This window comes from Megascapheus bottae, chromosome 26, assembly GCF_031878675.1.
Source record: "Megascapheus bottae isolate mThoBot1 chromosome 26, mThoBot2.hap1, whole genome shotgun sequence".
Classification (NCBI taxonomy): Eukaryota; Metazoa; Chordata; class Mammalia; order Rodentia; family Geomyidae; genus Megascapheus; species Megascapheus bottae.
In genome coordinates, this window is record NC_143534.1 from 20,766,331 (window position 1) to 20,790,064 (window position 23,734).

A 23,734-nucleotide genomic window follows, 5' to 3' on the forward strand; every position below is an offset into this window, starting at 1 on the left:
TAAATGCTGTTAGGTAAATTTAACTGTTCAAATACTAGGTTTTCAATTGTGATATGAAAGATTCTCAGAAAACATATCCCAATTTTGTATATTTTAATCATTCTTACAATTTAAAAGTGGTTTCAGTAGGCAGACACTAGAAGATTCCATTGACTAAATAGAATGATGATAATCATAGTAATAATCACATTTCTCCCAACATATAACTATGAAAATGCTCAGATGTGGGAAACGGAACTGAACTGCGCAGCTATTGTACAAGGAACCTCCTACTTAACTCCCTGCTGAATTTATTTTTATCATAGATTAAACAACCTTTTCACTCACCTTGCCAGCCTGCCTTATTTGTGAAGCCAACAATTATACAGATGACAGTAAAACCACTAAATATGTTCTAGCAAATTTCTAGAAACACCACTTATAGTTCATAGTCGGATTAAAGGGTATTTGTAGGTTAGCAGTAGACCATTTGTGTAGCATATGTGAAGTCAACTTTGATATCCATGCTATAAAACAAAACATAAAAGCAATCCAGGAGCCAAGAGTGCATGCCTGTCATTCTAGCTACTCAGGAGACGAAGATCTGAAGACCAGAGTTCAATGCTAGGCTGGGCAGGAAAGACTAGGAGACTCATCTCCAGTTAAGCACCAAATGGCCAGATGTAGAGCTGTGGCTGAAGTGGTACAACACTACCTTGAGCAAAGAAGCTTAAGGATAGCTCAAAGAAGCTTAAGGATAGCTCGTAGGTCTGGAGTTCAAGGCCTAGTGCACGTGCGCACGCGCGCGCGCGCACACACACACACACACACACACACCACCCAAAACTTATGCTAAAAACCATACTCATTTAATAAATGTATGTTACTTCTTCGTGGGGGTAAGGTGGACTATAGAGAAGACCTGTTCATCATGTTAAGAAATGGAAGGGCAGAAGTAGAGACAACCTGAAGCTAAAGACTACAGAAGAGACCTGTAACTAGCGACCCTGACTAAGTAGGAGGGAGATATATTTCTAATTACATTGACTTTTTCAGCATATCTGCTGGCAAGGCCAAGGTGAGGAGAACACAAAATTGTTTTACTGGTAGTTCTTAAAACAACCTTTTATTTCTGATTACAAAAGTAAGACAGACAAATTTGCATATATAGAAAACACATTTGTATGTTTTTTTTAAGAAAACCAAAATATCAGCGATCATTTTCGAGACAACACCTGTGAACATTTTGGTGTATTTCTGGCCTGCATCTCTAATTTTGTGCATATTTTTCTAAATGATTGGGGAATTCCTTACAAATTAAGATCATGGGCTCTGGAGGAACACTGAGATGGTGGAACAAGCACAAAACTTGGATTCAAACTCTACTACCACAAAAATATTGAAGATCATAAATCCAATTGGAATCCTCTTGTAATTTTACATAATACAAATAATATGCATTTTAGTCCTCATGACTAAATATCCTCCCCAAACAATATGACAGCTGACTACAGATGGTTATTTTTGTCAGTTGTGGGGCTTGAACTTGGGGTCTGTGGCCTGTCCCTGAGCTTTTTCATTCAAAGCTAGTACTGGCTAGGTGCTAGTAGTTCATATCTGTAATCCTAGCTACTCGGGAGTCTGAGATCTGAAGATCACAATTCAAAACCAGTCCCGGTACTAAAGTCTGTGAGACTCTTATCTCCAATTAACCACCAGAAAACTGGAAGTGGCTCTGTGGCTAAAGTGGTAGAGCAGTAACCTGGAGCTGAAGATCTCAGGCTCAGAGTTCAAGCCTCAAGACCCACAAAAAAAAAAAATTGCTAGCGTTGCTCTACCACTTCTACTTAGAGCCAACAAATGAGATGGAACTTGCTTTTATGGCTACTGGCTAATGGAAGAAACACAATAACTTATCGATATCCAACAATCCAAGAAGACTCTAGAGCAGTGGCTTTTATAAAGGCTCTAAAGTAATGCCCGGTAGATGATGACACTTAGGTGGCAGCTCAGACCCCAGGCCACATCCAGACTTACCAGTTTATTAATGCCCCCGTGTTGTCTCACAACCCGCCGGGCTCTCTTGAACTTGGCAACATTCGCAATGGTTTCAGCTGCGAGGCACTTCAGACTCTTGTGTGGAGAATCGAGGATACTAACCATAATTGGTAAGCCCCCAAGGTCAACAATATTTCGTCTGATTTGAGGATTATGACTGATTTCCTTCAGGATTTTTAATGAACCGATCTAGATGAGAAAAATGTGATAGATGAATGTTTGACATATAACCAGTGTAGTGTGTTTTAAAAAGTCTAAGCCTACCTAAAGTCCTCAATTAAGGTCATTAAGAAATAGTTTCCATCCCCAGGGGTGGCACATATCCTCCATTTGTGTAAACACAAGGAACTAGTGGGAAAGACTAAGGAAAAGGGGGGAAAGGCAGGAGGAAGAGAAAGATAAGAAATTGGAGGCACCCCTGGCTCATACTGATAATACAGGATATGGAGGAAAGGGAAGGAAAAGAAGGGATGGACGAGGAGAGGAGAACAGAAACTGACAATAAATCATACAGATGCACAGAGCTTGGAAGACAGCCCAACATGAGCTGAGCCCAAAACTCCTTTACCATTGCCACAAAGCCACTCACCTTACATTTGACTTCATCTGTATCAAGCAAATTTATTAAAACTTCAAGACCTCCAACGTCTCTGATGGCGAGCTGACAGGTCTCTTGGGATAAGTTGAAATCCCTCATTGAACACAAAGCAATCACTGTGGCTGTCTGGTTTCCACCCTGTGAACAAGCAAGAACAAAGAATGGATCAAAGAAAACCATGGTCCTTGAGAAATCTTCTACATAGATCGTTAGGACTGCATGAAACTAAGAAATGTTTAATGCACTGTATACATTCCATGTTTTTTTTTTAAAGTCCTCTGAGTGGGCTCTAATTTGTTAAATGAATCACATCAAGCTAAAGCATGGAAAAGCTGTGCAGAGCATCAGAAAATGCTCTGCCAATTAAGCATCCAGATTTAGAGTTTTCTGTCTCTTAAAGAGCTACAACTTTAGGTGAGAGTCAAAGAGCATGCCCCCACAGTGACTGCAGAATAGAGATAATTGAAGGGTCTCCCCCATTATTCCCAGATAGGATATGTTCCCCATAGCTTACCCAATCTCATAATCAAACATAGTTTATGATAAACCAGAAAATGTGCTTTTCTCTAAGTCCTGTGTGCTGCTCTAGCAACTGAAAAATCTCACCTTACAGCCAACCAGTTGGGAGCACAAGTTCCAACAGGGGTTTCTGATTGGGCAGCCTGTATGTGACCGGGCAGCCTTGGTGACTGAGCCACCAACATATGACATCTGACAGAATCTCCAGGGACACAATGGCAGGACAGAACTGTTTACAGGTAGGGCGAGTATTCTGGAAAAATAATGCCTTCTAAGAAGGCATTTAGATTGAGAAGATAAAAAGCCTATCAACCCTTACAAAGCTATACACCAAAATGGCAGAAGTAGAAATCTTGGAGACAGGGAAATAGTCTGAAAGGCAGCAGAGAATGGAGACTGGAGCCTGGACAAGAAGGAGTTATAACTGTGGGAAAATAGGAAGCAAGTCCACTAAACCTGGGGATGGATGGGAGGAAGAAAGAAAAAGAAAAACTTCATGGTTGTGAGATACTATCCCAATCAATCCCATGATTCATCAGGGCACCTGATAAGCAGAGATGAGCTGTTCCTTTAAGAGTGAAAGTAACACCAGCATCAATGAATGGTCTGTGGACCAAAGCAGCATTCACTCCAGGAATTTTTAAACCATGTCCATTGGTCAGTATGGCTTTAAATCCTCTGGAGCACACAACCAGGTAAGCACAGGATCTGCTGCCATTTCAGCTGGATGGTCAGTGGGATTTCTAGCATTAGATACAGAAGTTATGTTTCTATGGGCCTAACAATGAAGTCATTTGGAAAAGGAGCTCAAGAACACTAACTTTGCTCCTGTTTTTAAACATCAGTTATCCCAAATATCTTCTTTTTCTTTTAAAAGCCAGACACCTGCAAATTCTGTTTACTCTCCTCACTCATCATTGTATGTTGTTTCGTACATTTTATGTAAGCATATATGTAATGACATACTGCTGTGAGTTAGGTGGCTCCGTTTGCACTCATATAGAAATGTGATTTTTTACTGCAAATGTCTACAGACGTAGCCCTTCAAGTAGTGAGTACTAGCCAGAAGCTGGTGTCGCATTCTGTCATTCTAGCTACTCACAAGGCTGAGATCTGATGATCACAGAATAGAGTCAACTTGGGCAGAAAAATCTGAGCGAATACCATCTCCAATCAAATAGCAAAAAGACAGAAGCCATGGGCAAAAAAGCTAAGCAAGAGCGCAAGGCCCTGAGTTCCAGCATAAAATAAAATAAGAGATGACTGCTAAGGATTTAATGTAGGGAAGACTTCTGGTGGAAGACTCAGACCTAAGCGTGGCTAGGACGGCACAAGACACCAGGCCCGAGTCAAACCCCACAAGACTTCTTCGTCGAAGACAAACGTGCTTCCCACACTCTGACTTGTGCAAGGCCAAGGGCATTCTTCATTGCTATTCTTGCTTCGTAATATTTTCTTCAGTAACCATTTTCTTACACAGTGCAATTTTAGCATTCTTTTTCCAAGGTGCCTTAATCTTCCACTTCTAAACTCTTTCTATTTTATTTCTACTGTAATCAGGAACAGATATTCACTTTTTGAAAGTCATTTTATTGTAACAGATGCCCCAAAGGTAAGAGTTTATTTTTTTCTGAATGTTTTATTTCTAGACCAATTTTGCAATCAAAAGAGTGACACTTCACATTTAGAACCTTACAGAAAAGAATTCTGTAAATCAGCTTTTTTTTCCTTTTTCCTTTTTATTTTTTATTTTTTTGAAAATCTGGAAACATACTCACAGACTTGAGAGATTTTTTTAGAACACTTTTATATTAGGAAAAGTTAGTTTTTTCCACATTTCAGGATTTAGTTCTACTCTTGTCACTGACCACACTCCCAAAAGGACTATAAATCTTTCAGAATGAATACCAGAAGGCAGGAGCCAAAATATTCAACATACAGAGGCACAAATGCTAGCCAATTGCTATTCTTTAAATACCAGCTATGTCAAAGGATTCTGAATGTTCCTTCTACTTTGATCAGACACAATAAACATCTACCCAAGGAGAAGCGGCATAAATATGCTCCTTTTTCAATTAAATCTCCCAAGAATATAAATTCCAATACTTTTTGGTTTTTTTACATTTTGTCACCCATTTGCATTTGTGAGATTTTAAGAGCTGGAGAAAACATAATAAAATAATATTTTACTAGCTCCTGAAGGGTTTTGAAAGAAAAAAGTTTCCAATGAACTTTTCCATTTCTGAAATCAAGGCAATTCTTTTGCTAGTTGTCTTCCGGCTCCTGCTTCTATCAAACAACTCCATTTTATGCAGTATAAGGTCCTGTCAGCAACCAGGGTTAAGTTAGTTCAGTGCATCTATCAGTTGCAAACATGCAGAGATTGAACAAGAGTGGTATTGCTCCTTCCAATAATTTTTAAGATTGTTTTGGAAAGGGAAAAATACCAGCGATTTTTTTTATTGCTATTATAAAGGTGATATACAAAGCAGTTGATTACGGTTACATAAATCCAGCCACCCCTGACATGTAGACAATGTCACCCCTTCTGGCACTCTCTCAGGGATTTTTTTAAATTAATGATGTATTTCTTTAAATGAAAACTTTAACTTAAGGAAGTATTATGCTATTTGGTAATGGAAAGAATAATGTCCCTCTCTTCTTTACAAATTTAGTACTAGGTTTGGAACCCAGAACCTTCTTGCTCACTCTGCTTACATGCTGGGCTAGTGCTCGCTTGAGCCACATCTCCAGTCCAGATTTTTGCTGGTTAATTGGAGATGGAGTCTTGAAAGATTTTCTGCCCAGGCTAACTTTGAACTTTGATCTTCTAGATCTTAGCCTTTTGAGTAGCTAGGATTATAGGCATAAGTCACTAAACCTGGCTTGTAATGGCCTCTCCCTGTCAATGGGAAGAAACAAAGCTTTACAAAGTTGAGATAAAACAATGCATTCACATGGCATCAAATCTCTTTGGTTGCTTTCATTCAATAAACGTGATACTCCCTTACTATTCACCAACCCTGGTGACAGGTTCTAGGATGACAAAGCTAAACAAAACAGAAAACCAGAAACAGACAAGACCCTTGCCTTGCTAAAGTTTATGGTTTACACTGAGGAGAAACGTTTTAACTTTCTGAGAAACTAAGTCTGGTGAGTGCTAGAATGGCATGAGGTGTGGGAAACAGAAAGAGAACATTAACTGAACCTGGGCTATCATCCCTGGGGAAAGGCCATCCCTAGGACGTGAGATCCTGAAACAAAACAAAACAGAGGCTTGACGAAAACCTCGAGGCAGCTACTGTGGCCAAAGCCTGAGTGGGGCAGTGGGCTGAGATGAGCTAAAGGGACTAGGCCCTAGACACAGCCTGAGGATAGTAGTCTTTATTTCAAGGCTGTCTAACAGGAACCAGGGACATTTTCAAAGATCACTCCTCTTGCAGAGGTTTCTGGCTGGAAGACCTTAAGTGCGGACGTGCAGAAACCATTCAGCTCACTGCGGAGACCTAGAGGAAGGAGAATGACTTGGAGCAGGACATGGAGATGACTCACCACCAGGCACCAGAATGCCACTTTGGAACTAAAAGGTTGCTCATTTTTCCCTTCTTTTTGTTCCTTATTCAAGAAAGGATACTGAAAAGCTGGTAGTTGAAAATGGTGGGCCATAGACCTGCTGGGCCCTGGCTGGAACTTGTTGTCTGAGCCCCACACCACCACCATGAGATAAGGAGGTAACAAAGGCAGGATGGGAATCCAATCGCCCTGATCCCATCCCCCACCCTCTGCAGTCAAGAAGCAGCCAGTGAGACCTGTGAAGGGACAGGGCTGTCACACAGCTATTCAGCTGGTTTTGGATGCTCTTAGAAAATTTTTCCTCCAACCACGGCATTCAGAAAGCAAGAAACTTGACCCCCTGCCAGGGACTGTTCATTAATGACGGCAGAGGCCCGGGGCCCAGCAGAGGTTGGCTAAGAGTCACTAGACACCTCTTCTTCCAGGATCAGAAGTGGTAAAAGATGCTCAGAATAAAGTGGCACAGAGCCACGTGAGTCAAGAGTAGTAAAATACATTGCTTTGCCTTCTGTTTATTTGCAAAGCTATTTTATACTGATGATTCAGCACTCATGCAGCCAAGACTCAACAGAACCCCAAGGAAAGAGAAAATACTGTTTCCAGAAAGGGTATGTGTGTGTGTGTGTGTGTGTGTGTGTGTGTGTGTGTGTGTGTGTGTGTGCACTCGCGTTTCCAGAAATTAAAGTTTTCATCTGACAAATTACAAAGTCGGTTTCTGTATTTTCACAGAAATGGATAAGGAACAATACAAAGAAACATACCTGCTCGAAATAGCCTTAGAATATTTATAGAGATTGACAATTTGTTGGAATGTTCTAGCCATTACAGTGAGGGAAATTTGTAGCAAATATACCTTTCCTATGACATTCAAGAAGAATGTACTGAATAAACATGCTAATAAAATAAATGTGAAAAACCGAATAAATATGATAATAAAATAGTTGGGTAAAGTGGCTTTATACAGCAGTATAAAGTTGACATTTACAACCAACCACCTCTCCATTGCTGATTGAAATAGGTGTAAAGTTCCAGCAGCAATATTAACAAACTAATGACAAAAAATACACCCACGAGGGGTGTTTAACACACATTTCCTGTGTGGGAACCCAGTTAGACTAAAATAAATCCTTGCTAAAAATTTCAACTAAATGAACAGAGTGAAGAAAGACGGACCATATTCAATATACATATGTGAAAATGGAAATGGGTAATTTGAGGGGATTGGGGGGGTGTGGAAAAGATAGGAGGAGGAGGAATGATGAAAAGAGTGGCACCAATCAAAATGGACTCTATTTGTAAACTGACATGTCTGAAGCCCCTTTGTACAGCTACTTAAAGATATGTATATATATATATATATATATATATATTTTTTTTTTTTTTGCCAGTCCTGGGCTTGAGCTCAGACACTGAGTTCAAGCCCCAGGATGGGCATATATACTCTAAAAAGTCACAAAACCTATAAACCATGAAGAAATAGTTATTAGTGTACTAATGAGTACATGAGAAAATGTGACAAGTTGAGAAAAAATTAATTAATATAGTAGCCATTGTTTACATTAAAGAATAAACGAAACAGACATGCCTCATGTGGTAGAGCATGTTCAGTTAACATAGGTACAGTCTTGGGCTCTATCCCTAAGCACAGCAAAAAATAAAGCATATGGTGGTTCCACAGAAAAACAAGAAAAAAATACAAAGCAATCATTATTTGATCTTTAGGAGAAAAAAACAACAGCTGCATTACTAATCAAGAATATGTACATTCAAATGAGATATGTTTTCCCTTTATCAAAATTAGCCAAAAAAATGGAAAGAGCTATAAAATCATGAGAATTCACAGCAATTGATTTTAATCCTAAAGAAAATGTTAATAGCTGAGGAAGATTTTAAAACCTCCCCAGATCTAAACTTCCACACCAAGTCAACCCAAAAGACCCCGGGTGCAGCAGGATTCTGCTCAAGGCTAGCACTCTACCCTTGAGTCATAGAGCCACTTCTATTTTTTTTTTTTTTTGGTGGTTAATTGGAGATAAGAGTCTCGCAGATTTCAGTGCCTGGGCTGGCTTTGAACCTGGCAATCCTCAGATCTCAGCCTTTTGAGTAACTAGGATTACTGGCAAAAGCCACTGGCACCCGGCTTTATGTTTTTACGCTTATGAGCTCTGATCGATTTTACTTCATGTCCAAACATGAAATCCATTGATTCAGTACTAGTGCAATGTTCCCCAACATATGTGATCTGTAAGACACTAGCTTTATTTATTTATATTAACCAACCTTGGGGTGGATTACTCTTTCCTATCTCCCTTTAAGTAAAAATAATTTTAAGATAAGTCTTCTCAAACTTATTCTTCCTTTTTAAAAAAAGCAAATATATTTAGTATGTACAATTTGACTAATTTACACATGAGCAGACACCCTTGGAATCAAATCACCACTACACCAAGTTCTTTTCCATGCTAGGCATATTTAACATGACAGCACCTTCTTAAACATAAATAGTTAAGGTCCTAAATTGATTGTAGATTGTTAGAATTTAGTGATTTTTCCTAAATGAAACTTTATACTCATAAGCTAATGATCTCCCCTAAATGAAACTTTGCACCAGAAATAATTCCTCATTAGAATTATCAGAGACTTTCACTTTCTCCGTACTCATTCTACACTGCATTTTGAAGAATCCATCCTACATAAATAGTATAAACAGGCAAGTAGTACATAAAAATATTTGCTGCAGTGCTGCATTGGTTGAAGTAACAAAAGTTGATTTGCAACTATCTTAAAAATGCAGCCCAATCAGCCAGCAAAATGTCAGACTGGAGGTGTGACTCAAGTGATAAAGCACCAACCAGAGCACAAAAGCTGAGCTAAGAGGTCCAGAGTTCAAGTCCCAGTACAAAAGTACACACAAGTTCTCAGTAAGAGAGCTATGACATAAATTAATGTCATATTCATTATATTGATAATGAAATACATTGTAAATAAAAGGACTAAGGCAAATATGAGATTTTTGTGATTAATATTACATCACCAAGATCTATCATTAAACATAAAAAGCAAGATGCAAGGCCAGGAGTTTGGCCTGGAAGTAGAGTGCTCTCCTAGCATGCAAGAAGCTCTGGGTTCAATTCCTTGGTACCGAATACATAGAAAAAGCTGGAAGTGGTGCTGTGGCTCAAGTGGTAGAGCTCTAGCCTTGAGAAAGCCTAAAGATAGTGCCCAGGCCCTGAGTTCCAGCCCCATTCTGCAACATGCAGAATGAGAACTGATGATTTCATATATATATATATATATATATATATATATATATATATATATATACCAATTATCCATATCTATGTATACAAATTGGGACATCTGGAAAGAGGCTTTACTCGTTTCTATCTACCTAGCTTGAATTTTTACCATAAGCACCACTAGCTCATCATGTGTATAATCCTTAAGAACTCAAGCGGGAGAGGGACAACCATGCTCTTTCCCAGCTTGTGACACAGATGGCAGACACAGCCAAACAGCCCCACCCATGCAGACGGCGAGGGAGCCACAGCTCTGGCCAGCTGGAATCAAAGGCAGGCCAGGGGACCAGAAAGCAATGGAGAGTCTCACGTCTTTCCTACAAACCCACAGTTTCTAGTACCAATTACAACAGATAATATTTCAGTAAAGGATAAAGACAAGTTGAACCAAAGCCGGTGCCTCTTTCCTCCCATCCTTAGCTCCCAGACAGAGACACACTACAGCATGGAAACCTGGGTAAATGGACAAGAATACATCTATTTTGAAGCAAAACAGCACTGCATGGCATATAATTTGTGAAGGAAACAGAGCTACTTTCTTTCAATGTATTCAACTTTATTAAAGTTTGGGGGAAGGAGGAAATCATCAGATTGTTACATTAGACATCAAAATTCTTCCCTATTTGGGCCGGGAGCTTGGCCTAGTGGTAGAGTGCTTGCCTGGCATGCATGAAGACCCGGGTTCGATTCCTCGGTACCATATACATTAGAAAAAAGTCAGAAGTGGTGCTGAGGCTCAAGAGGTAGAGCTCTAACCTTGAGAAAGTCCAAGGACAGTGCTAGGCCCTGAGCTCAAGCCCAGGACTGGCAAAAAAATAAATAAATAAATAAATAAAATAAAAAATAAAATAAATAAATAAATAAAAATTCTTCCCTATCAAAAATCTCATATGGGTAATTAGAGCAGTATGTGGATTATATAATTAAGCCCTGGCTGGACAAGCTCATGGTATCCTTTCATGAACAAATGAAGTATAGATGAATCAGTGAATGAAGCAAAGCTCAAAGACCTTCTTTGAGGTGATTGGTGGTGTTATTATTACTATTGCTATTGTTTTGCTTTTGCTTTGGGACAGGAGGCGGGGGGGATTGAACACTGGGCCCTGGGCATATTGTCAGCCCTGAGTTGGGATTACAAGCATGCACTGTCATGCCTGGCCTCATATTTTCTTGATTTAATTATTTTCTTTTATTCTATTTTTTCCTGTGCTAATTCTAGGGCTTGAAATCAAGTCCTTGAACTCTCCTTGGTTTTATAGTGGTTATGGCTGTTGCTCTACCAGTTGAGCCATGACTTCAGTCTGAAATATTGCTGGTTAATTAGAAATAGAGTCTCACAAACTTTTCTCTCTAGGCTAGCTTTGAATTACATTCCTGTAAATCTCAACCTCCTGAGAAACTAGAAGTACAGGCATGACTCAATGGTACCTAGACTGTTTTTTAGTGGTTAATTGGAGATAAGTCTAGTGGAGACTTTTCTGCTTGAGCTGGCTTTGAACCGTGATCTTTTTTAAAGCTTAGCCTCTTGACTAGCTAGGATTACAGGCATGAGCCATCAGTGCTTGGCTTTATCTCAAAAATTTTAGCATTGCCATTTTTCAGTAATTGTTGTGAGCACAAAAGTAGCTACTGGTAATCTGAACAGTTATGAGTCAGTCACATTGGATAAGTAAGCGAATCTAATTACACTGTCACCTCGCCACATTTATCTACTCCAGACACGAAGCAAAGAGAGTCTGAAGCTCAAAACTGTGAAGGTTATGGCTGACTGGTATTCATCACTGAAGATGTGAGGTCTCCATCATTCAGAGCTGGATACCAGTAGCTCATGGGAGGCTGAGAGCTGAGGATCATGGATCAAATCCAGCCCTAGGCAGGAAAGTTCATGAGACTCTTCAATTATCCAGCCAAAGCCAAAAGCAAGAGCTGTGGCTCAAATGATAAAGTGATAGCCCTGAATTCATGCCCCCAGTACTGGCACACACACACACACACACACACACACACACACACACACACACATCCTACACACAACACACACATACCATTCAGGAGATACATTCTTCATTCTGTGTTGTTCTTTTGTGATCAACTAATATATTTCACATAAGCCAAAAACTTCCAACGTGCTTACTTTCTACATGTCAGTGCTGTAAATAAACATGTTCTCAAAATAAGCACATTTTCTCAAGAGCAGAAGTGTAGCCAGAAGCCAGTGGCTCACACATGTAATCCTAGCCACTGAGGAGACTGAGATCTGAGACTCATGGTTCAAAGCTAGCCCAGGCAGGAAAATCTCTGCAACTCATCTCCAATTAACCACCAGAAAAATGGAAGTAGTGCTGTGGTTCAAAGTGGTAGAGGACTAGTCTTGAATAGAAGAGCCCAAGTTCTGGGGCTAAGAGCATGGCCTAGTGGTAGAGTGCTTGCCTAGCATGCGCGAATACCCAGGTTCGATTCCTTAGTACTGCAAACATAGAAAAAACTGGAAGTCGTGCTATGGCTTAAGAGGCAGAGTGCTAGCCTTGAGCAAAATATGTCCAAGGGTGGTGCGCAAGCCCCAAGACTAGTAAAAAACAAAACAAACAAATAAAAAAAAGTGATTTTATCCAGACAATTTTGGGGGGTCAGTTGTAGGGCTTGAACTCTGGGTCAGGGTGCTACCCCTGAGCTCTTCAGCTCAAGGCTAGCACTCTACCACTTGAGCCACAGCACCACTTCCAGTTTTCTGGTGATCAGCTGGAGATAAGAATTTCACAGAATTTATGCCCAGGCTGGCTTTGAACCAGAACCTTCGCAACCTAGACTCCTGAGTAGCTAGGATTACAGGCATGAGCCACCGCCCACCAGATAATTTCGTAAGGCACCCAAGTCCTACTTGTGTCACTGAGGCTTTTTGTGGTTGTTCGTTAACCCACATCAATGCACCAGAAGGGTGGGAACTTGAAGAGTTTCTCCAGAAAATGGAACTGTGTTTTCTCCTCCCACTTTTGGAATTAAAGTAGATACAAAGAACAGGGGACTGCTATTCTCCAGTTTTAAAAGATTCTCTTTTTAACACGAATAATAGTGCCATCACAAATTTTCTCCATCTCAGACAGTAAAAATTGAGCAACAGAGTCAAGTGTTGCCTTCCAAAATTGAATATAGAGTTGTTTCATAAGGAGGGCTTTCCATCTAGTCTCTTACTCAAATAAAGTAATGAGAGGGGGGGATGGGGGGAGGGAGGGAGGGAGGGAGAGAAAGAGAGAGAGAGAGAGCATCCATAGGCCTCTTGGGTTCTGAATTTTTTTGTCGGAGGGACAAAATAACCAGGCAACTGGCGGGCAATAAAGATAGAAGCCTGGACGAGATCCCAGGCCCACAGCTGCCTTCTGTGTGGCCTGAAGCAAAGTATTTCTCAGCTTTTCCACCAATGAAACAAGGATCAAACCTCCTGCTGCCACTCCATACCCCAAAAGGCAAGTAATGGGAAAGGAATTTAATTAAGTGTAATTGATGCAAAGTACATCAAATTCTTGCAATGAAAAAAACCATTTAACTCTCAATTACCACTTAGAAAAACTCTTTAGCCAGTTAAGGGGTGTGTGTGTGTGTGTGTGTGTGTGTGTGTGTGTGTGTGTGTGTGTATCTGTCCCTCCTGGGACTTGAACTGAAGGCCTAGGCACTGTATCTGAGCTTTTTTGTTGTCAAGCTAATGCTCTTTTACTTGAGCCACACCTCCATTTCCAGTATTTTGGGTGACTATTTGGATATAAGAGTTTCACTGACAAGAGACTCAGACTTTTCTGCCCAAGCTGGCTTCAAACCAGATCTTAATCTCGTGAGCATATAGGAGATTACAGGCGTGAGCTACAGAGATGAACAACACAAAGGTTTTCAAGTCTGGAAAATGGGCAGCAAGATTCCCCTACTAGAGAGCAAGTATGAGAAACCATTTAGACATATGGGCTATGTCATGTAAATGTATCTCTACAGAGGATTCCCTAGTAAACTGGGGGGGAATTTTGGATAATTTTCATTTTTTTGCCCTTCAGTTCTGAGCTTGCAAACATAATTAAGAGAACAGAAAAGTCAATTGCCATAGAAAAGTTACAGTGAGCTCTTAGTTCACATGAAAAGTGAAATGGGCTCATGCCTGTAATCCTAGCTACTCGGGAGGCTGAGATCTGAGGATCACAGTTTGAAACCAGCCAAGGCAGAAAAGTTTACAAGTCTCTGATCTCCAATTAACTACCAGAAGAGCCAGAAGTAGAGTTGTGGCAGAGTGCTATCCTTGAGCAAACACTCAGGGATGGTATGGAGGATGGGACCCAGGATCAGCACAAAAGAAGAAAAGTGAAGCTGATACCAGCCTTTATGAATCTGAAATCTACAATAAGAAAATTAAGTGCCTGCTTGCCACCCCCACAGAGGGTGGAAGTGGAGGATAAGAGTGGGATCGTGGGGAAACCTCTCTGTGCAATCTCCCCACCATCCCTTCCACTCCGATGTATGTTGCATACTACAACATACACCAGACACAACTTCCCAAATGGATGCTTCCATTATCCTTCTTTCTATTCTCCCAGGTGGACTTTGGTCAAAAATTCCAGGTGGAGTCAAAGACATCCTGAGGGAGGAGACACACGAAAAAATGGCCTTGGGAATGAAGCCTAGATTCTTCTGTTGTTACATGTACCAGGAGTAAGGCCAGCTGAGTGTAGCTCTTCCATGTAAGTTCAGACGTTTCCAACCTTCCATGCTGTTTCCCGAGCTGAGCCAGGATGGAAAGCCACACTACGCCCATGAGACAGACCCACCACCACCAGAGGACAAAAAGCAGGATTTCAGGCCCCCAGGCCCTGCACTCGCCCTCCAGCTACCAAGCAGCCCGCCAGTACCATTGTGGATCTCCTTCCTGCCTTTAGTTATTTTTCTTCTGAAGTTATAGATTCCGGGACAGTAAATTTCATCTACCGTCAGTCCAAATGGAAATGGATTCCCTCAGACTTTCAACCGTGGTTCTATCAACTTACTCTTCATTTTAAAGATATTTTATTGCCAATTTGCTTATAATTACAACTGCCTTACATCTCATCTGACTTTATCAAATATACTCACTTGTATCATTTTCTAAAATTATAACTGTGACTAATCCACATTTCCAAACAAATGCAGTATCTCACAATTCTCTTTTTTCACAAACAGTTCCCCACATGCTTTATTTAGAAATTACTGGAGCTTCCCTATATTTTTAGAGATTCATAGAATTAGCACAGAGAATAAACAATCATTCCAATTGCTAGAAATAATCAAAAGCAAAGTATCTTCCTTACAGGATTTTTAATTTTTTTTCATGTTTTATTTATCTGTGCTATGCAACATTTTAAAGGTATCTAGAGCTGGAAGAAAATGTATATATACATATACACACATATGCATGTATATGTACATGTGATTATATACTTATCTATTCTATGTACATGTGTATATATTTATATGCGAATGTAATTATATGCGTGTATATGTATATATCATGTAGTACATGTATGCCCACATATGCATACCCATATGGATATAGGTGTCCATAATGTGTGTATGTGAATATATATGTCTATATACATATATGGATGGATGTATACATTTGAGACTGAGGCACTACTAAGGGGTGCAGATTAAATTTGAGATATGTGCATATAGTGTGTCGTAAATAGAGCAAATGTATGTATAGATATGTGTGTCCAATGCAATAATAAAATTGTAGCTCCACAAGCGGAAAGGGAGCTGGGAAAGAAGTAAGAGGAGGAAAAGAGAAAAAAAGAAGGTTGGATTCTTTCTTCAGTGGAATTCTGGCTTAGGGATAGAAAGAGCTTCTCTCAGTGCTGAACTTAAGAAGAGCTGAGGTAATTTGCCCTTAAGGAATCTCTGCCTCCTGTACACAATTTGGGTGTGAAAGTTTGCACTCATCGGCAAGTGCGTATATGAATATAACAGATTTCCCTCATCAAGGAGCAGCAGCTGATAAGATAGACTACACAACCTATCAAGATAGCAAAAAATAAGTACTTATTAGTGAGGTAGCTGAAAGAGGGGTATAACATTTCCTTTAAAATTAGGGTACAGCTTTGGGTACAAAAGAAAATGGAAGGCTGGTGAATAAAAATATAACGGTTCATTAATTTAAAAATGAAATTGTGTTTTAAAATTCCAGATGAATAGCATATATACATATATAAGACTTTAAGTTGAAGAGAACATATACCAAGCCAAATAATTAACACCAACTCCCTTTACTGAGTTGCCAAGATCTGAGCTCACAGTCTTGGATAAATAAAAAGCTATGGCTCATTGACCTGTTTGGGTATTAATGAGCCCATCAAACCTTTTTTTTCAACAATCACAGACATTGCTCTGCTTGGAAAGTGATATATAGAAAGTCAAGTCAACATTCATATTTCTCAGCTACTTGAAATCTACATCGAAGCCACCATTCCATACATTAAAATGTCAGGTGTATTTGAGATTATCAAGAGGCATTCAGTTTTTGCATTTCAGAGACGTTCAATGTTCTTTTGTGTCTCCATAAAAGATATTTACCTGCGTTAAAAAACCTTGAGATCATTTGTACATATATATATATGTATTTCTTTTATTGGCTATATTAAGAATATTTACCTGTGGGAACTATAAGAATTCCAAGCAATTTACTGTCTGGCCAAAAGTATCACATTTGCACATGATTTATTAATGAATAACTTGTGCAAGCTTAAGTAGCACTTCATCAATAAAATGTTTTCCTTAGCTGTCCTGAGACAGAAATAGTGCATCCCTTTTTGGCCTAATACTACATGAACGTACCCTAAATAGCTGGATAACTTAAGGCAGTTACTCAGTAACTGGGCAATTATGAGATATTTTCATTCCATGGTCATTGGAAGGGTATTATCTAGGGTGTCATTTGTTCCTTCCATTACTGCCTGACCCATTCAAATTTTTTTTAATTTTTAAAATTCTTTTTAGGTAGTTTGTTCAAAGGAGTTGTCATTTCACAGAGCAGTTTATGAATACAATATAATCTTGATCAATGTCATCCCTTTCAACATTCTCACCCGCCCCTCCCCTACCTTACTCACCCGTTCTTCATTTTCTAGGGTACACATTGGATTTCTGACAGCATTCTTCACTTCTCCTCTCCATCCACCTACCCTTTTCCCCTTGACCTCATCCCACCCCTTTTAAGTACCCACTTCCTTTGGTTTTATTTTGCTGAACTTTGATTTTGACATTCTAAGGAATTATACTATTTGAAATCTCCCTTGAATCTACAGTATTTCAGTTAATACATTTATATACACATGTATACCACCCAGTGTATTTATTGATGAGTTTGTGTGTCCCATTCAATTCTAAGGGAGAAAAATTCTTTCCGCTGTCAACACTAAGACCAGTTATACTCATTGGTAACTAGTTTATATTTTTACTTAAAGTAAGTGTCGATTGCTTGAAAACTTAAAGCGAAAACTGATGGCCAGTTGGGAAAGTCAGTAAGAGTCCATACCAATCATGTTCTATGCTAATGATCATTTGCAAAAGAGAATAATTAGTATTCACAACAGTTTTTGAGAATTTTGTGCTCAGTACGTTACCAATGGGATAGTTGCTTTAAAATGTCAAATGAAGAATCCTCCCCTGAGATCTGTTAGCTTTCTATATTCCATAATGAGGACATTGAAGCTCAGGGATCTGATGCAATCTACCCATGTCTATGGAGTTCTCAAGTAAGTAGCAGAGTTCCAATCCAACTAACAATTTTCCATCATTCGTGGATAATTACCCCATTGCTCTGCTTCTTGGCCCTAGTTATGCTTCTGCATCTGGTTCTGTTTCATTTTATTAATGAAGACCGTATCTGAGCCTTCAAGCATTCACCTCAGAATAGTAGGTGGCAAGAGTCTTTGATGCCAGGTTTTACCCAGCTGATGCCCTGTGCAAGAGTGAAGGAACTTTTGTGGCTTAGCCAAGGAGCAAGTAAATTCTCAGGATCTATCCTGAATGTCGCCAAACTGGGCCATTGGTACCGTACCAGACCAGTTTGGGCCAAGGCGTTGAACCTGTGTAATTTATGTATGGAGACACTTACAAACAGGGTGTGAAGTAGCACCCAGCCTGAATTCACTGTCTTCTGGGCTTATGATTCTGGATTCCCAATAGCTACATGCCTTCAAGAATCAGGAATTGAAATCCTGAATTCCTGGAAATTCTCAGAAGCTCCTCAAATTACGTGTTTTTTTCCTATCATTTTACTTACATAATTTTAAGCAATGAGTGTCCATAATAATAATAATAAATAATTTCTTTAATAATAAATAGTGGGTCATATTTCTAGTGGTAAAGCTAATGCTGAAACCTTTATGTCTTCTGTTTAAAAACCTACACCATTGGGCCAGGAGTTTGGCCTAGTGGTAAAATGCTTGCCTAGCATGCACGAAGACCCGGGTTCGATTCCTTGGTACCACATACATAGAAAAAAGCTGGAAGTGGTGCTGAGGCTCAAGTGGTAGAGCTCTAGCCTTGAGAAAGTCCAAGGACAGTGCTCAAGCCCTGAGCCCAAGCCCAGGACTGGCAAAAAAAAAAAAAAAACCTACACCATTGCAAGATATTGGTAGTTCACATTGGTAATCCTAGCTACTCAGGAAGATGACATCTGAGGATCATGCTTCAAAGCCAGCCCAGGCAGGAAAACTGGCAAGATTCCCTCCAAAACAACCAGCATCAAATGGAGCTGAAAGTGTGGCACCAAATGGTAAATCACAGCCATGAACAGAAAAGCTGATTGGTCTGCTCTGCATTCTGAATTCATGGGTACATGAATACTTTGAAGCAAATACAGTATAATTCTGAAGAGTAAGATACTAAACTTGCTTCTTTTTTTTTTTTTTTTGCCAGTCCTGGGCTTGAGCTCAGAGCGTGAGCACTGTCCTTGGACTTTCTCAAGGCTAGAGCTCTACCACTGAACCTCAGCACCACTTCCGGCTTTTTCTATATATGTGGTACCAAGGAATCGAACCTGGGTCTTCCTGCATGCTAGGCAAGCACTTTAACCACTAGGCCAAACTCCCAGCCCCTAAACTTGCTTCTTAAGTATTAGGCTACACCAAGCATTTTTTCCCTCAACACATCCACACTATATTTACTTTACTGAGAGCTCTCTTACTGTATGTAAAATATATTACGTAATTGATGTCAAAAATAAAGCTGATTGAAAAGTGTAAGGTCCTGAGTTCAACCCCTATGATTAGCATAAAACAAAAATCATGTTACATAAAGCATTATTATTATTATTTAGTATTTGTGTGTTAATCAGCTTCCATTACCATAACAAATATCTGGGATGATCAAGCCATAAAGAAAAGTTGTAAGTTTTGGTGGTTTCTGTCCATGATTATTAAGTGTATTTCTTTGAGGTTGTGATAGCACATCATGAATGCAACACAGGCTGGGCCAAACCCATTTATCTCATGGGCAGGAAGCAAAGTAGAGGAAGAGGCCTGGCAGATCACACAATTCCCCTCAAGGACACACCTCCAATGACACGCCCCACCTTTCATAGTACCACATAAGGACCAAGTCTTTAATACCTAGGCCTGTGAGAGACATTTCATACCCAAACTGTATCTCAATAATATGCAAGATGATTTCCCTATAGTTCCTATCCTATGGGCTTGCCCTCAGCCCACTCTGCTCTTCCTGCTTCATCATCTCTTTGACTCACTCGTGTCCTTATGACCATTACTGAGCTTCAGGTCTTCAGGGAGAATTCAAACACTTCTTCCCATTTTCCCAATTTTATACATTTTTCTTAGAATTAGAATTCAGGAAAATTATTTTTTCCCCTTGAGGAATGCTTGGAATTCTAATTGAAACCATTTCCATTAAAGGAAAAGTACATATTTTTTTCTTTCAAGAGAAGTTTCTTTAGAGATTTTATGCATTTGAGAGTCTGTGTCCATGCAGTGGGCCTTTATAAAACTCTCAAAAATGTGCACATGAAATATTTTTGCATGCTACATTGAGGTCAGTTTCAAAGCATGGAGAAGGATCTTGGCAGTCTGAGAGTCACAAAAGTATCTTTGGGTATGCAAACTTACTGGAAAATGCCCTGGCTAATTTTACCAAAGTTATAGAAAAATCAGGGAAAATAATTTTAAAATTGTTTAGATTTGGTTCTATTATTACTGTTATTATTATCTTCAAGTCATTAAACAATGAAGTTATCAATCAACAAATCAGTTTATGGATACAATGCATCTTGATTGTATCCTTTACTCTCAACTCAAACCCTACCCTCAATTTTCTTAATTTTGTAGGGTATGCATTGACTATTATCACTGCATTCATTTTGTTGGGCTGTCAGTATTTCTAAGGAATTACACCATTTGAGTCCTCCCCGAAAATGCTATATTTTGATTCATACATTTGTTTACATTTGCATATAATCCTATTGTATATTTACTTTTACATGTATAAGTTAGTTCTAGCTTATACATATGAGAGAAAAGCATGCATCTTTTATCTCTCTGGGCCTGACATACTTCACCTCACATAATTTTTCCAGGTCTCTCCATTTTTTTGCAAATGATGTCCTTGAAAAAGTTCTGGGCTGCAGCTTTATACAAGCCTAGAGAATACTGACATCTGCTATTAGCACAAAGTAATATTAATCTAGGTTCTGGCAAGCTATGCTTTCTTGTAACACCCTCTATCCAAGTAAATGCTTTGAATTCCATGTATTCTATGTATTCCAGTTAGCATGTAAAATATCTTCATCCATGCCGCCTGACTAAAGAGAGGACTGACTGCATGTGGACCAACAAATATATATACATGTATATACATATTTACATATGTATCTAATATGAAGTTCCTACAATGTATCAGACACAATGCTACATGTTTCCATTTTTTTCAATTTTTAAAATAATCTACATTACAGCCATCATTCATTTCATACATTGAAATTAAGACCCAAACCCATACATTTGCTAGACACTGGTGGCTTATGCCTGTAATCCTAGTTACTAAAGAGGCTAAGATCTGAGGATCATGGTTCAAAGCCAGTCCAGGCAGACAAATCCATGAGGCTCTTCTCTCCAATTAACAAGCAAAACACCAACAGTGGAACTGTGGCTCAGGTGGCAGAGTACCAGCCCTGAGAGAAAAGGCCAAGGAAAAGTAAGAGGTCCTGAGCTGAATACCACAACACATACAAATAACAAAAAAGGTTAACTTTACAACAAATGTAAGTGATGCATGTTAAAATTTACGCTGTTTAGTTCTGAATTCAGACAACAACAAATGCTGGCGGAGATGTGGAGAAAGAGGAACCTTACTGCACTGCTGGTGGGGTCATAAACTAGTACAACCATTCTGGAAAGCAGTGTGGAGGTTTCTCAAGAAACTTAAAATAGACCTTCCCTACAATCCTGCCATACCACTCTTGGGCATCTATCTGGAACATCATAATCCAGGATATGATAAGGACACCTGCTCAGCTATGTTCATCTCTGCACTATTCACAATAGCCAAGTGATGGAGAAAATCCAGATGCCCTACTGCAGATGAATGGATACAAAAAATGTGGTACATATATACAATGGAATTCTACATAGCCAACAGACAAGATAAAATACTGGCATTTGTAAGGAAGTGGATGAATCTAGAGCGAATCATGTTGAGTGAGATAAGCTAAGATCAAAGGAACCAAAGATGCATGGTATCCTTGATTATATGGATATCAGATCCAAACAGCATAAGAGTGAGGACTCAATACTTGGATACTTAAGGTCATTAACATGAACTTGGAGATATAAATATATCTATATAGACATATAAGTCTATGATGGGATATATATTTTATAGACATATTGATATATATAGATCATTATGTCTCTATGACATAGAAAGACTCAGCTTAATTTTAATTATGTTCTTAAATTTATGTGCCAGCAATTGCCTATAGAGATTTCCTTCTTGAATATCTGTTTGTTGAACATGACATTGTAAAAAATCAGTATTAATAAAAATCTTTTAGTAAGAAAAATTTATGCTGTTTAGTTTCCCAGATCCATACTGTGAATCATAAAATGATGGCACCTCACAGTGTCCAATATCTACCATGTTAGGAGAAAGAACTGGTATCAGAAATCCTCACTGTTCTCTGGGTACCACTTATTATAAGACCTTTTCTTTTTTTTTTTTTTTGCCAGTCCTGGGCTTGAGCTCAGGGCTTGAGCACTGTCCTTGGACTTTCTCAAGGCTAGAGCTCTACCACTTGAGCCTCAGCACCACTTCTGGCTTTTTGCTATGTATGTGGGGTACCGAGGAATCGAACCCGGGTCTTCATGCATGCTAGGCAAGCACTTTAACCACTAGGCCAAACTCCCGGCCCCCTATAAGACCTTTTCTTTGCCTCTCAACAAATAAAGAAGTGGGTGCTGATGGCTCACGCCTGTAATTCTAGCTACTCAGGAGGCGAGGCACAGCTTGAAGCCAGCCCAGCCAGGAAAAGTCCATGCAACTCAACTCCAATTAACCACCAGAAAACTGGATGTGGTGCTAGGACTCAAAGTGGTAGAACACTAACCTTGAGTGGAAAGCTCAGGGACAATCCCCAGGCCCTGAGTTCAAGTCCCATGACTAACACAAATTTTAAAAGATGACTTCTCATTCATATTCATACATGTAAAAAAAATCTTAAAAGTAGAAAAATTATACATCTACATATATACACATATTCAAATATATTAAGGAAAGGACTCATAAAACAGAATACAAAATAAGAAGGTCTTTCTTACCTTTAAGTATTTCACCAACTTCTGGATTTGCCAGTATTCTGATGGCAAATCTGCATTGGCTTCCTGGCGATGGTCTGATGATTCTTCATCTTCCTCACTCTCTGAGGAACTTTCGCTGACACTCTCCTCAATCTTCTCAATGCTCTTGCTGAGGACAAGAAATGCCCACATATTATCTGCAGCATGGGTCAGTGGTGGAGGTGTTGTGACACGCATGTAAGCAACAGACAAGCTCAGAGACTTTCCGTGTTCCACAAGAGTTCCATAACTCATTTTGTTTGTTAACATCAACACTAGTAAATTATAATAAGTTATGTGTAAATTACATAATGCCTACAACATATGCCAGAAATGGGCTATACAAAAAGAGGCAGGGAAAACACACACACAAACACACACACACACATACACACACACACACATACACACACAGGAAACATGATGAAGTTTAAGTATAATCCTAGAAAGTATCCAAGAATTCCACATAAAGGCAAAGCAAAAAACAATGTTTTTAAATTGTGAAATGGCAGAGTTTGGCCATCAACTATCAATAATTACATGAAAGGTAAATGACCTAAATATGCCAATTCAAAAGATGTTTGAAAAAGTGCTTTCAAAGAGAGGAGAGTGCTGGGAGTTTAGCCTAGTGGTAGAGTGCTTGCCTAACATGCTAAAGACTTGGGTTCAATTCCTCAGTACCACATATACACAGAAAAAGCTGGAAGTGGTATTGTGGTTCGAGTGGTAGAATGCTAGCCTTGCAAAAGCACAAGGACAGTGCTCAGGCCCTGAGTGAAAGCCCCAGCACTGGAAAAAAAGAACCCTTCAAACAACAATGTTTTTCCATTGGGGAATGACTGAGGCAATTACAG

The 23,734-nt window shown here is 39.4% G+C and overlaps 1 protein-coding gene across 1 annotated transcript in view; it reads right to left on the bottom strand.

Annotated features, from left to right (window-relative positions):
• Positions 1-23,734, bottom strand: part of Odad2 (outer dynein arm docking complex subunit 2) — a 116,139-nt gene that overhangs the window by 71,962 nt on the left and 20,443 nt on the right. The window contains exons 10-12 of the mRNA XM_090319101.1: positions 22,863-23,010; positions 2,627-2,773; positions 2,017-2,226 (exon numbers count right to left, since the gene is read on the bottom strand). Of these exons, the coding sequence (XP_090175227.1) occupies positions 2,017-2,226; positions 2,627-2,773; positions 22,863-23,010 (505 nt within the window). The remainder of the gene's footprint in view (positions 1-2,016; positions 2,227-2,626; positions 2,774-22,862; positions 23,011-23,734) is intronic.